At 42.5% G+C, this 15,466-nt stretch overlaps 1 protein-coding gene across 5 annotated transcripts in view; it reads right to left on the bottom strand.

The window, feature by feature from the left end:
* SEMA5B (semaphorin 5B) overlaps positions 1 to 15,466 on the bottom strand; it is a 281,793-nt gene that overhangs the window by 141,305 nt on the left and 125,022 nt on the right. For all 5 annotated transcript variants that reach the window (XM_055812546.1, XM_055812543.1, XM_055812544.1 and 2 more), the window contains one exon: positions 284 to 489. In XM_055812546.1, the coding sequence (XP_055668521.1) occupies positions 284 to 437 (154 nt within the window). In that variant the 5' untranslated portion in view covers positions 438 to 489. The remainder of the gene's footprint in view (positions 1 to 283; positions 490 to 15,466) is intronic.

A 15,466-nucleotide genomic window follows, 5' to 3' on the forward strand; every position in this document is an offset into this window, starting at 1 on the left:
TGGCACACGATTACAGGGAGCCGGTAGCAGAACTGAAAATGGAGATTCTTAGACCAGTAGTCCCAAAACTGTCTGAATTAAGTGATTGCTGTGACACCTCAGAGTTAAAACACTGAGGGAATTCCCTCAAAAGGAATATGATTCATCAGGTCACTTGGACTGGCTTGTGGATCACAGGTGTAAGGAAAAGAGCACAGACTAAACCATTATCCATAACAACACCAGGAAGGACTTCAAAATGGACCATCCTGCTGGACCATGAAACAGGAATAGAAGCTCTTACCTTCAAAAGCAATTGTGGGGTGTTCTTTCCTGACACATTGCTGATGTTCAGCTTCAGAGTATTCAGGTACATTCTGTGATGATGAGAGATGAAAAGCAAGAAGAAAAAGGCTTGGCAATAACAGGGAAATGGCCTTTAATCTTGAAACAACCATGACTGAAGGGCGTCTGGAGATCTAGCTTCCAAGGTAGGCCCAGGGAGAATACCTGAAATACAAATAATTCCACTTTCAGAAAGATGAAGGCTTATCCAGAGTCTGTAACATAGACAGAGAAGCGTGGAGGTTCCCCTTTCATCCCAGCCTCACTTGTGCTAAGTACACAAGATAATATTCCACAAACAGTATCTAAAAAAAAAAAGACAAAAAAAAAGACCAAAAAAAAAAAAGACTCAATTTACAACTGTATTTGGGCTTCCAACTTGAAAGAGAAGGGAAGTGCACAGCTTCCTAAATATATATCTCTGTGTACCTTTGGGGTGTATGTCCTTATACAGCAGCTAGTGTGCAACAGCCAGCACTAACAACATGAAATCTCAAGTACTCCAGGTGTAAATATGTCCCCCAGTGTGGACATCTCACTCCTCAGTTTCATGACAAGTCTATGTTTAAATGTCATGCTACATTCAAGAGACCACAAAGGGAAGGCCAACATCAGTCATCACAAAAACACATATGCAATTAATACTGTTCTAATAGGAGATTTATACATTTTACCACTGCTGTTTTATATGTCTTAAAACAAGAAAAGCCAATTTAAAGGTGTTGCTAGAAAAGCACTAGCTGAAGTAACATAAAAATTAAAAGAGCTTAATGGGGGAAATGGTGAGAAGTGAGTGAATTGCCTGCATTATCATGGGATGCTATAGCTCCTAGTCGCAACAGCTGAGGCACAGCTAAAGAGGAGGAGCACTCACTCTCAGGCTAGGAGAGGAGAAAGTCGTGCCTTTTCTACGTGAGCATTTTTAACAACAACAGCAGAAAAGAGATAGCTCTAAAAACTCCCCGGGGCCTACCAGGACTGGGGCAGGGGATGGAGGATTAGTTAGTCCATGCCACAAACTCCCCAAGGTGCTGCTGCAGCTTAAGAAAATCTGCATTGCCAGATGTAATCTTACTGATGTGCATATTGTACTTTCCTATGTAACTTCGTTCAGTTATTGAAAACATGTTTTCAAACAAATAGTCTCCTACGCTTAAACCTTATCTAATGATAAAGCTGATTCTGATTAAATTCACACATAACAAGACTTTCAGTTCCTGCTGGTGTAGTGATTCATAAAGGTAATCTAACAGCCAACACCTGCAGTGCCCAATGCCTCTCTACTTTTGTTCAGAGTCTCCAAAACACTTTCAGTGAGCTGAAGTGGCCAGGCTGGTGGCTGGTAACATGAGGCACTGATACACAACGACAGGCTCGCAGCGTGGAGCGAACTCCAATATAGCAGACAATATTGTGACATCAAGGAGCTGGAAGAAGTTTGTAAAGGTCTTTGGGCACCACAGGAGCAATAAGGGACTGCTTGCAGCAGCAGTGGGAGACAGCTGATTTGAAAGGTGGATCCTATGTTTTATTCCTATCTGTATTTCTCTGTGATTTTAAACACTGGCATTAAGATGAGTTGCCAGCGCATCCATTATATGTCACCTCAGCATACCACTGGCTGAAAAAAGCGCTGGCATTCAGGATTTGGAGTAGCTCTTTGCAGTTGGTTTCCCAGCTAGCGTGAGTGAGAGACTACAATATTTCATATTTTTTCCAGCCCCATATACATGCAGATTTTACACAGGGATGTATGAAACACCCTTCTTGTTCTCCAAAGGAGGTTCTACAGTGCTTCACTACGGAAGGTTTTTTCTAAACACAGAAAATACCACGTTAAATTAAAAAATGGGACAGGCAGAAGTAAGAGATGTAAAATCATTCAAAGTTAAGGCTAGCACAGCATTTAGTCATTAAGTGCAAGCAGCACTGTGGCATCTCAGATGATGGAGATGTTATGCAAGTCACGCTGTAATGAAAATTATTGATGATGAAGCATCAGATTATATTTTCAGCCATTGGTTTAAATGATCATTCTATTCAGTACAGATCCAGAAGTGAAACACAGAACAGAGATGGGAACCCCAGGGAGATACATTTTGTATAGCTCTCGGATCTACTTCAAGTTCCAGAGGAGACAAGCCAAACTTTCCTTAGCTAGGATAAGATTGTTGTGGGAAATGCACAAGAGGCAAAGGGACTTCACTGTTCAGATATCCTTGGTGGAAGCTGGAAGAGACAGTCCTGGAAATCTCCTTCCAGTGCAGCCATTACTGGCCAATTCTAGAAATAAGGTAATAAACTAGACAGACACGTAGTCTCAGCCAATACGGCCATTTTCATGTACTAATCATCCAAACAATGATCTCAAACTAGGTGAAAAAAAAATCTTCAAAGACACACAGTAGAGTCCCATGCTCCTCTAACGCTGTATGTGGTCTACAATCAGCAGATGAGTAAATTCAACTTTCACACTCATCAGGGTCATGAAATGGTAAAAAGTTGCATACAGGAAAGCTTCATAATATCCCACAGCCTATTCTGTGCAAAAGCAGAGTACATTTACTAGTGTTTTGTCTGGACTAGTTGTAAAGCGTGCCAAGTAGCTGGATTTCTGCCACTTTCCCTGGGAGATTTTACCACAGTCCAAGAGACTTCAGTGTTCCTTAGAAAGCTGTAACCAGAATTTGGGGTAAAGTTCCATCTTTTTTCCTTATTGTCATAGGGAAATCCAAAGTGTGCATGAAAATAATGGTTTCAAACTTGATGTGAAGTGGAAAGTAATATATAACCAAAAAAGATGAGAAAGAAACATCATAAAAAACTTGTATCCTTCCCTATGTCCTCTATCATCTCCTACATCCAATTGAATCCATCAAATGCATGGAGTTCTTATGTGCTGGGAAGCTGAACAAAATCACCATCATATGCAACCCTGAACCGGTGTCTACTGAAGTCAGAGTCAATGGTTAAATGCCAGATTGATCAAGGGCCACAGAAGCCAGAGCCCTAGAGCACCAGCTGAACAATATTCAGACAGTAGATAGCATTGCACAAGGTTACTCCTTCAACCTGCCCCTTCCCAGGCTGTCTTGCTCATTTTTTTTCCTCAATATTTTAAGAGAGACTAACTCAGTAATTGCTATTCCCAGCTGCTGCAACTTTATTTCTGATAAAAACATACTCTGAATATGAAGCAGTGCCATGTGCAAGAGCAGGTCAATTGTATGTCAAGAGCAAACTAGTAACTGCCTGGAAGAGTCCAGAAGGTAGTTATGAAGCATAGATGTTTTAATTCTACTGGAGACGGCCAAACTCAAGCCTTCAATTTTGCCCAAGCTTCAGATTTTCACTGTGATGGCTGGAGTATGACCAGTGCTTAGGACCAGTTCTCATCCACACTGTTAAAATACTGCACGCCCTAAGCACAGCCCAGAATGGCAGTTTTGCATTGCTGGAACTTGCCCTAGCTTTAAGCCGTTTTGATACAGTTAAATGCTATAAAAAGAGCTGTTCTTATTAGACTCTCTGCTCAAAATGGCTTAGAGCTCAAGAAATCAGATGTTAAGGTTTCAGTGCAGATGAGAGACAAGAGCTCAAATCCCTGGTTAAACTCGAATCTCAGACAGAACACAATTTCAATTATTTATTTGCTCATCTTGATGTATCTTTACCACCTTAGCTATTCTGCACACACACAACACACCCAGCCCCCAGTGCAGGTATGTTAAAAAAATAAAAAGGGATAAAAATTCCAACAACTTTATCTGTCCAATATTTTCTGTCCTTTCCACCGTAAAGCCTGCCCTTTGTTACTCTGCACAGTCCCAAGGCCCAGTGATGGGACTTCTCTCTCCCCTCTCTTAGTCTGCACAGTGAATCCCTCTGGCCCTCTGCCAAAAAAAAGGTCAACAAATTCAGGCTCCATTGGATCCAGTGAAATATGCTCTAGAGACAGGTATTTTGTAGAGCACCACTTCTGCCACCATCCTCTTGTCTCTTAAATCAGGCTTGCTTAGCTCATGGGCCTCCCTGACCATAGCAGCGGCAGCAGGGGGTGGGCAGAGAGCTGCTCCTTCTGGGTGATGCAAGAGGTTTGCACACTCAGTGTACCCCCAAAGCTGAGATCTGCAGCCACAGCACCCATGTCCCATGTGAGCACAAACCCACTGCCCCATGCCTGTTTCTCACCCAGGCCATTTCATGGCAGCCTGATAAGGACAGCATCTAATTCTGCTTTGCCTCGTGGCTTCACCCCCTCACACAAGCACAAGCATTCAGGGGATCACCCACAGTCCCTCCCTTATTCATTCTTGGGGCATGAGTCTTTTCCAGCTCACCCTGTATTGTATCACTGTAACTCCATTGATTTCACAGGAACTAATCCTGATTTACAGAGGGTAACTCAGATCAGGCCCCCTTTGACTAAAGCTCCACGTCTAAAAGAAAAATACCTTCAATCAATCTTCAGGGCTTTAAAACAAAGCACACTTTAAAAATGGCTGTACCAGGAATTCATATCCCGCTTTCCTCTGACTGTAACTATCATTTTGACTTAATAAAACGTGACAGTAAAGTTTAAGGATAAAAGAAAATGCTTCATCTTTCATTTTAAAGAAAAGAGATGCCTTTAAAAAAGACTAAAAAAGGAACCTCCTGTAAAAGCATTAATTCTTCTGTTCAGGATCTTTTGTGATTGGCACAGTTATGATTAGAATGGGATATCAGAGGGAAGAAGAGCAATGGAAAGAGGTGGACATTAAAGTATTCAAAAAAATACTGGAAGAATAAGGGAAATAAATATAAACATTATAAAGCAAGACAGCTCGGCAATGCAGCTATGACAGGCTGGCACAGGCAGCTCTGCCCTAGAAAACAGAGAACTCCAAGGCCAGCAAAACCACGGTCATTTATTCATCTGCCGCTCCTTGCCCTCCCCTCCCGCCCTCACCATCTGGAATTTGTCCCACCAGAGTGGCTCCAAGGGCCACTCCACACTATCGAAGAAAAGGCACAGCTTTTCCCTCTGCCCCTGGCCACATCCGTATGCTCAGCCCTCAGCGTGCCGGTGCTGGGGACATGGATCTGTCTCACAGCTGAAGCAGTTGCATGTCCAGACATCAGACCTTACGCGCATCCTCAGACTGGGCTCCTATGTACCGAGCTTTTCTCATTTATTCACTTGTGAGGCAAACATACGAGAATGCTCAAACCACTGTTCAGATGAGAATCTGTGACGAGATCTTGTTTGGCTTTTATTAAATCACCCTACAGTCTTCCAAAGAATCGGCAAGCTCACTTCTAATTTCATGCCAGCTGCAGCTCTTGTTCTGGCTGGGTTTCACCATGCTCTCCTATGCCCACCCTGTTCAGGGCTTCCCATGGCCTCCACTACCACATCATCTACGAGCCTCACACTGAACCCACTCTCACAACACCACAGGAAGACAAAACCACATTTTCTTGCATATAATCCAAGGGTTATCTTTTGAAAAAAAACCTACGATTCAGCAGCAGGGTGGATCGTAAGAGTGTGCAGGCAGTTGCCCTCCTGCGGCAAAGCAGAAGCTTGAGCTCCATGCTGACCACTCTCACATCTCCTGCCTCGCACAGTCTGCAAGGCACCAGTTGCAGTACCACAGGAGGCTTTACATTAGGAATAAAACAATCAAGATCTCACAACACAGGTCACTCTATTGCAACCTTTCTGTTATCCAGATCTATATAAATAATTCAGGTAACTCTTTGCAAAGGAGAAATGAGTTTAACCTAAATACACTGTTCGGTTCATGGCTCATGAAGCCTGTAGTGGAGCTGCATAGTAATAGTCTATAGATTGATCTTCTTAGAACTACATCCCACAAAAGATTGACAGTGTACTTTGGGGCATTTTATTTCTAAAGCGCTTTCTGGTTGCTGGTCAAAGCCTCCCAGGACTAGTCAAGGTCTCAAACCAAGATCACAAAATGCAATGGGATGTTCTTGTTCAGGTAGGTAACAAAGACAAAACTCTTACTAACAACTCAGTAAAACATGAATAGGTGTCAGTCCACTTCTTTATAGACTGTTGTAAGCCCTCAATGAGCCATCAGCCACCACTTGGTTACTTGGCCTCAGCAGTGCAGTCAGTGACTGCATGGTCCTGAAAACTGAACTGTTTCCTCACCTTTAGAGGAAGCCCTCCAAACAGGAACCTATTATAGAAAGCTCCCATTAAATAAAGCTGATTCAACAATAAAAGCCTGTGTAACAGAGCAAAATATACTGTACCGCTGGGTTCTTGCCAAACCCAGTGGGCATAAATAAATACCTGCTCTGCTGAAACTCAGGCCTGCTTTTGAATAGCACTAACCTGACCACACATTGAGTGCATCCCCAAGTGCTTCAAGAGGTGCTCCCCAGGGGGCTCTAGATCTTTTTTACTGGCTACACATAATATAAAGACACGGGAGGTTTTGTTAGCATTTATTTGGGGTATGAATTTAGCACTTGTGAAAAGGTGCCTCGGAGTCTGAAGTCTTCTGTTTATCCAAAGATCATATTTGGCTATGAAGGCTTACATTCATTTATTTCCCTGGTGGTATGCCTCCAGTTCTCCAGAAGACTAACTCTACAGTGGGGATGGAAAGACCTTCTACTTGCTGTTCACAGAATGGCCTCTCTGCAAGACTGTCAACAGACATGTCAAAATGGAGATATTTTTGGTAATTCTGGGACCTGGACTGACCGTGGAATTACTTTTCATGAGCTCCATCTGCGAAACACAGAGATGAAGGCAGAGGCGAACGCAACAGCAGAACGCAATGGATGCTAAGGTACTTAGCACAGCTACCATTCAGACACGACTTTTACTGCAGCCTCGATTAGAAATCAGGAGCTCCTGGCTCCCAGTCAAAGTCTCTGGATGTTCCATCAAAAGCAGAGGATGAATGAGTGTAACACAGCCCAAGAGAGGAGGCACCCCAGGGCTCCCAGGACAGCAGCAACACAGCAAGAATAACAATTCCAGAGGCCCTGCATGCAGCAGGGGAGTGAGCCAAGGGCTCAGCATCCCTTGCAGTGCAGTCGCCTTTCTCACTGTACACGTGGTGTAGAGTTCTCTGCACGGGTGCTGTAAATCCAAGGTGCCAGATGTGCTGTTTACATGCAGATCAGCTATATAGTGCAAGTACAGTAGATTCAGCACCTGACCTACTGCAAACAGTCAGCTGGCTGCAAAGGCTCTTTCTGGCTTGAGGTTTGGTACTTAACCCATAGACTCATGCCTTAAGCCTATGGCTGTTGCAGAAACTCTAATGCAGAAGCTTTGCTTCAAGTTGCTCCCCTGCACAATGTGGAAATGGTTTGTAAACATGTAAATTAGCAGAGCCACAGCCCCTGAGACCACAGTGCACAGCCAATGTCATTCCAACACACTCTGGTGCCTGGCAGTCTGGAGACACTTCTCTGTTTTCAGTGATTTCCAGATGTGTGGTGTTCCTGCTCAAACACCCTCCCCCACTGTAGCCATGACATCACAGCTGGGGAAACTGAGGCACGACACAGCTCTGTGACTCAGTCACTAGTAACTGCAGCCAGTTTTTGAAAGAGACAGGAAGAGAAGTAAACTCCTGACTCTTCCAGATGCTTTTGGTATGGGGCTTTCTTTTGTCTCACAGTTTTACACGAAAACCAGAAGTGTTCTTGAATGTTTGACTTGTTACAGTACTAACTGTTGTTTTACGGACACTAGTTTTTTATTCAGTTCTAATTAGAGGGTCCACTGGCGACATCCCAATGGAATTTTAATAGGGAAGTTAGTGACAATAGTTCCAAATTGTATCACACCTAATACAGGTTGGTAACTTGCAAGGTTTCTCTCTTCAACACTGAGCACAAGCTGGGGACAGCTGATTATGTCAGTTGATAATCTGTCAATCTGACAGTCCCCAGATTACATCAAGCAGATAGGCAATCCTGATAAACTACGTAGCAGCCACTATGGTGACCCTGTGACCACACAGTTGGGAAAACAGTGAGAAGATGAAATTTAAAAAAACCCACACTTTATTCTCTTGACCTGAAGCAATCTTAGAATTCAAGCCTCCAGCAGCCAAAAACTGAGCCATGAAATCATCACACCAATCAACCTCCTGCCTGAGAGTCAGCCACAATATATGGGCTTGACTTTCCGGAAAGCCTTTTTTTTTCCAGTTTAAAGACTCCAGGGCTAGCTCCAGGGCTACAGCTCCTGCCACCCGCTCCCCTTCTTTTCCATCCCACAAATCCTCTTGCATCCCTCACACAGCCCCACGCTGGGGTCAAAGGTGGATGCTGCATGCCACAAACCAATCTCATCCCTCCCAGTAGGTCTTTCCTGCTGCGTTTCAACAACAGGATGAGAACTTCTGCCATTTTTTCTAATGCTTGACCATGCAAGAGAGAGAAACCACAGGCTGTTTGTTTGTGTCAAAGATTTGTGATTACCCGATGCCACATAACACATACTCGTGGTTTAATTTTAACTCTAGGAGAATAAACACAGAACATCCCTGTAGCATAACTCCAAGTTTCAGCCTGCTTGGAAACAAGAATATGTTTCGCTGCAGTGTCTTCTTGGCACTGCACAGCATCATTTATCATATGGAAGCCTTTGGCTAGAAGGCATTCAAATGGCCTACATATGCCTCAGATGTGAACAGACAAAGTAATAATTGTCAGCCAGACTCTTTTTTATCCTGCCGTGCTCAGGTTTTCTCATATTTCTTGTAACAGCAGTTACCTGTTGGGCTCTGTTAACTCCTCCCCTTGTTGGAGCAGCAGGGCTGCTTTGGTCTGCCCCGACTCTCACATTATATTTGGGATACTGCAGAGGAGAGCCGCTTTTCTCAGAGCTACCCAGCTGTAGGGTAGCACTGGAGGGAAGCAGTGCAGAAAATATACAGCTCACGAATGACAGGTTATTACTGACTGCTGTGTGTAAACAAAATGAGAGTGATTCCTCATCTGCTGAAAACAACAGTGACATCAGTTTTCCAAAAAAAATAATCTGGTGATCAACAGTTTCTGAAAAGACTTACCTGAATTTTCCTCTTCCTCCAAACATCCTATGCAAATTCTCTGATACAAGGAGCATGGTATTGTGTTACCTGCTGACTGAAGCTCACCAGCCCAAGAACACAGGTATTACTATGCTGGGTAGCAGCAACACCCTTTTAGAGCTTTTCCCAAAACTGATATTTAGGCAAAGGGAAAGTAAAGCAGGACAGGTAACCTTCGAAAAGCCCCTGGCTGCATTCTTTTAATGAACTGCGGTTGTAATTTTCACTGTCCACAGATTTTTATCTGTACAGTCCCCATCCTAAATATAAGTCTGTCCCTCTCCCTAAATTCCCAAAGACACCATGGTGATTCAGGATTTAATGCAAATACTGGAATCTATGACTTAAATAAGCAGCTCCATGCTGGAATGGAAAGGAGGAATATCTGAGACTGACAGCTGGGATCATCCTCCATGCTCACATTTTTGACAAATCCAGGTGTCCAGCCAAAACTGGATATCTGAATATCCTCCCATCAGGCAGGAGAAGCAGCCTGCTATCGGATGCCCCAGCCCTGGGGTGCCAGCTCTGCTCCTTAGAAATTCTTAAAAAAACTCAAACAATCCCACAGACAGAAACATCATCGTCACCTTCCAGAAGGCAGGGTCTGAGAAAGTGTTTGGGGGCTGATATAATTTTAATACACTCTGAGGCGAGGCTTTCTGGAGAACATGAATTATTTGTAATGAATTCAAATCACATGGTGCTCCAGCCCCCACACCTTCATCCTGCATATATAACCAAATTAGTTTAGGAGATGTAAGTTATTCAGGGACTTAGCCGTTCAGTCTGGCCTTGGAGGATTTGCTCTCATTATGGCTTTTATGCAAATTCTGTCCTCCAAATCTCTTCTGAATCAATTATTACTAGATTAATTTAAACATGTCCACCTGGGGTGCCTGTATATCATGTGCCTCATGTTAAAAAGTAAAAAGGATGATAATGAATTCAGGAGGTGACTGAAACAGATTCCTGCTTTGTGGAAATGTGACCTTTTTGCATAATGTCATAAAAGAAAGAAGTTCCCTCAAGAAACATGGCAGATAGGGTCGTTTGTTGGATCAGCTGGGCTTTCAATCACTCTTTGGAAATTAGCATGATACAATAAAAAATTAATAAGAAATTAGAAAAAAATATCACTTTAATGCTCCAGACTATTACCGTCTTCGATGGACTACTAATTGAAATGTAATGCTTAATTTTAAGCAATGCCATTTTATTAATGGTAAAAACTTGAATTAATGTCATTAACCAATGTTAATATTACAAATCCCCTGAGGGATAACAAAGCAATTATGTTATTCACAGGACTGAAAGGGGGGGGGGGGGGGGGGGGGGGAAGATGTAGTCTGTACACGGCTGCACTAGAGGCAGAAGAGACTGCTTCCATCTGCATTTTCTCTGCTGAGGAAGGGGGTTTGTTTGTTTTTTTGAGCAAAGAGGAGGGAGAGGAAGAGAAGAATTTGCACTAAGTTAATTACTGCTGATTTTCAGGCACTTAATAGCTAGGAAATTATTCTGTACTCAAACACCATACTGTAGGGATCCTGGGAAAATAATTTGGGAATGAGAAACTGATTACAAAGCCTCCTTCTTGGAGGCCTCCCCTGTGTGCACTTGGATCCTAACACACACACCCCAACAGCCTTCACCTTACGGAAAAGCCTGATGCAAATAGACAGCCTTCCCACCTGGCTGTAAACGGCTTGATGGAGCTGTGCTCGTTTGAATCTGCCAGGGATGACCAAGCAGATCACTTTCTGGGGTACTGAATGCTCTCAAGTCCAAGCAAGGGCAGGTGCTTTTATTTTATATAGTTTAGTGAGTTCAGCATCTTGTCAGATCCACTGCTTGTACCGCAGGATAGATGCAGTTAGACTTAATTAAAGAACCAAAACCAACACCCTTGCCAAATGGCAGAAGTCACATTGCCCAGAGGGAGTAAGAACCTTGTATGGCACTGGTATAAAACTGCATTTACCCCAGAAGAACCATGTTTGAAATAAACCCTTGATTCACTACTTTTTTATTGTCTGGCTGATAATTCAGAGACAATGGGGAGATTCAGTAAGCCACAGCCTGCAGATTTCCCCAAGGAGCTGCAAACCTTGTTGTTATTCCTCAGAATCCCAAAGACTTTTGCTTTTTATTTACAAAAAGTGAAGGTACTCCAACACACCCAACGCACCATTGCCAAAATTCACAACTAACACAAATGCCTTTCAGTGTGCACTTTTCAAGGCAACCAGTCAAACTTGTCACAAATTCACAAGCAGTACTAATCCACAGGAAGAGATATAAAAATTAGTTTCCCCTGTTTCATGTAACATGCTAATGCTCTGCATTAAACCAGGCTCTCAGGACACTCAGGAGATTCTTCTGACACTGTCCAGCCAAGCATTTTTTAAAAATCAAGTTTATCTCCTTTTTAAAGGAAAAAGAAAAAGAAAAGCACTGGCACTATTTAGTACCAGCCTTCCTGTTTATGTTGCACAAGATGTAAAACCTTCATATTAACTGAAAAGAAGTCACCTGAAAAAAATCCAAGGCTTTCAATGGAGTGAGAATCTACGCCTGAATTTGGCTGGATATAGGAACAGGGATGCATACTTGGTGGCTAGGACCAGGGTGTCTGTCTGTCTGTGTAACCCAAGCACAAAGCACCCAAGCACCTCTTTCTGTTTCCATTCAGGATATAGATACAGCTGTAAAACACAGTGAGATTTGGGGGTTTTACTTAAACTGATTATTACTTAGCAATTTTATTATAAATGGGAGAGTGAGCAAGAGGTTTGCACTGTGCTTACCGTTAAGGTCCTGCACGTGGCTGGCTTCAGCCTATGGAGCCAGTTATGCTCGACAGCATGATGCCTTTTCTCCTGCAAATTTGCAAATCACTGCATTTTGTCTTCTGGCAATGGTTTCTCTCTTACCTCGTCTCCCCCATTTCCTCAATAAACAACATTAAACCTCCTTTTGAAATATCTCCAAAGTTCATTCTGTCACTCTTCCATTTTCTCTCCCAACTCCCCACTCCCAATCTGAAAACAGAGGAAAGCGAAGCCACTGAAGACACCAAGGTCAAGGCAGAGTGAGACAAAGTCAAATTCATGCAATCATTTAAAACCACACGCCATCAGACCATTACAGAGACACAAGGCATTATGGATTGCAGCTTAATAGATCACAATAGAGGATGATGGGGGAGAGGAGAAGAGAGAAATATTCCTTCTGGGTTGAGACTTGCTGATTAAAGTGCACGAGTGGACAGGGGACCGTGACAGCATTTGTGTTCATAAAGCTGAGACTTACTTCTCAATAGTAATGGACATACCGTTGTCGCTAGATGCAATGTTTTGTTACTGCATGATTAATTGAAAGTCACACGCAATGACATATTACAGGCAGGATAAAGCTGTCACTGGAAAGCAATTCTTCACAGTAATTCCTGCCAGTCTCTACAATCTGAAATTGCATACCCTGTTACAGACGACCCCTCAAGCACAAACACATTACATATCTTTATATAAATAACAGTGACTAACAACAGCAGTCTGAGGTAATCTCTGTGGGATATGAAATAGAGAAAAAGGTAAGACAGAGAAATTGCCTTCAAATATTAGTAAGCTTGTCTGTGCTAATCTCCATCAAATGAGCCATTTCTCTTTTCCTCTAAAATAATAACTGTTCCTGCTGGAGACACATAAAGTATGATAAAAGGACATGTTATGGCATAAATGACAACTAGAAGCCTTACTTCTTCAAAAGGCCACTAGCTCTAAATCTTAAAAACTTATCTTGATCAAGACTAATTAAACTTTGACACAGTCTCTTTATCACTTACTTAGGTCAGTGAGTAAGTATCAGTAACTGGCCCAGCTCACTTTTTTAAAGCCCCCAGATCAAAGACTCTTTTATATTTCTTTTGGCAGCAGCAATAAGATATCAAATCATTAATTTTCTCAATGCCTTTTATTTCAGTCAGAATCATTGCATTTAAAATACAATATGGGAAAAAAAAATCTACAGGGCTCAAGGGAAAGGACACAGCCCAGGGGAATAGAGGTGCCCAGGAAATAACTTGCATTACTTGTATTTTGTGTATGACAAATTCGCAGCTGAACTGCCAGTAGTGGCACACAGTTGTCTAATCTTCAGCTGGTGTTTAGTGCTCCATTTCCCATACCATTGGCTAATGGTTAGATCTGTCACAGTGTTCGATTTACTTTGTTGGTACCTCAACATAAATTGGATGCAATACCTCACTATTCAGATGAGCAATATTTTAAAGACTCACCATCACATAAGGTGGCATCATCCAAAACCAAACAGTGCCCTCTCTTTTGCAATTTCTCCGTTAAAGAGCTCCATGTCACACCCTCACGCAGATGGTCAGAGATTTTAAGCCCTTTCAAGCTCACCCACTTGGACTTTCTGTTACCAACCACTTATAAAATAAGGAAAAGTGACACAAAGGTCTTTACCTGCTCAGAAGACAGTCTCTTGCAGGCTCTTGTAAATCTGCCACTGATAGGAGCCAAGAGAAATGGGGACAGAAAAGCACAAAGCCCAGGCAGTCCTGTGGCCTGGAGGCAAATAGCAATCTCTGTCTTCACCTAACCCAACCAGAGCCCTGCAAGGAAGTAAATCTGTGTCCACTGGCCTTTTTAACAGTCCCTTAATGACCGTTAACTTTTTTCAGCCAGCCATTGATTCTAATGGCATGTGCATTCACACACAATAATACCTCAGAGGGCCTTCATTAATTTACCATGCATAATTTCTCTGAAAGCTTTTGCCAATAGAATACCCCTAAACTGACTCACTAACTCATGAAGATAAAGCACTTTCTGTGTGAGACCATTATGCAGATTCACAGCATTCTCCTCAAATAAGTTAAAAAGTAGGTATTGTTCGGTGTCTGCCCATTTTTTGGACCTAGCAAAGTACCAGGGCTCGCAACTGTAAAGCTGCTGCTGGAGTATCCGGTGTGACAATGAATATGTAAGATACTCCAGGCTGGGGAAGGAACAAGAAAAAAGGCAACTTATATGAAAAAGCCTTTCTGCTGTGAAGTTCTTGAAATCTCTTACAAATTTCAACAATAGGAAGTCTTGAAAGTGAAAGACTGTTAAAATACCAAGGGAAAATGCAGCAATATAGATATTCACCAGCCTAGGTCCATTCATCCAGAGGGGGGGTGGGAAGATCCAGCAAAGGGAGTGGATTAGAAACAAACTATCCCAGAGAGCAAGGGTTTGGAGCTGTCAGGAACTACAGTACTGCCCGTTAGCCTTGCAATAAATTACAAAGCTGTCAGCATTTTCCCATTATAAATCTCTCAAGTCTCCACTTATGTACACTGATGCAAGATTCAGACTTTAGTCCCATGGCAGCAATGAAATTGCAGACAAAAGGACCGCAGCCCCCCTTTGGAGGTGTAAGAGCCATAAATATAACCAGTGGTCTTATAAACTTTACAGGATGTTGGTTTTAGGAATAAAAAAGGATTTTTTTTTTATTAATTGCAATTAGTTTAGCTTTAAGCAAAGTCACAGGATAACAGGTGAAAAGCTGATTGAAAAGGTGATCAGAAATAGGCTCCTTTTCTACACTATGCTCAAGTCTTTTATCGACTTGCAAGTCTCTTATTCCTTTCCGGAGGATTGATCACAGAGCCCACCAACTCCGCGATTCCACTTCCAAGGTTATAGGTGGCAACCTGACATGTAAAAAACACCTTCTGTAGACACATATGCTTGTTATTCCCTCTAATATTAAGTGTGGAGGCAAAATGAAGATTTTTTTAAAAAAAATATCTGAAACAATTTAATCTGTCTCAAAGTCATGAGTTATGGGACTCAGTTTTGGGTTCTTGTCAATGAGTGGTGAAGTATTTTCAGAGAGCACATGAGGAAACATAGCTACAATGCAGGTGGATTAAGACCAGAACTCTTAAAAAAATCTCCATTAAAAGAAAACTTGGTATTTTTAAGACATGGCTTTTTTGTTGCTACCTCAGAACACAGACTGCAAAAGAGGCCCCGTGTACTTCAGTGCAA

This window comes from Falco peregrinus, chromosome 8 (genome assembly GCF_023634155.1).
Source record: "Falco peregrinus isolate bFalPer1 chromosome 8, bFalPer1.pri, whole genome shotgun sequence".
Taxonomy (NCBI): domain Eukaryota; kingdom Metazoa; phylum Chordata; class Aves; order Falconiformes; family Falconidae; genus Falco; species Falco peregrinus.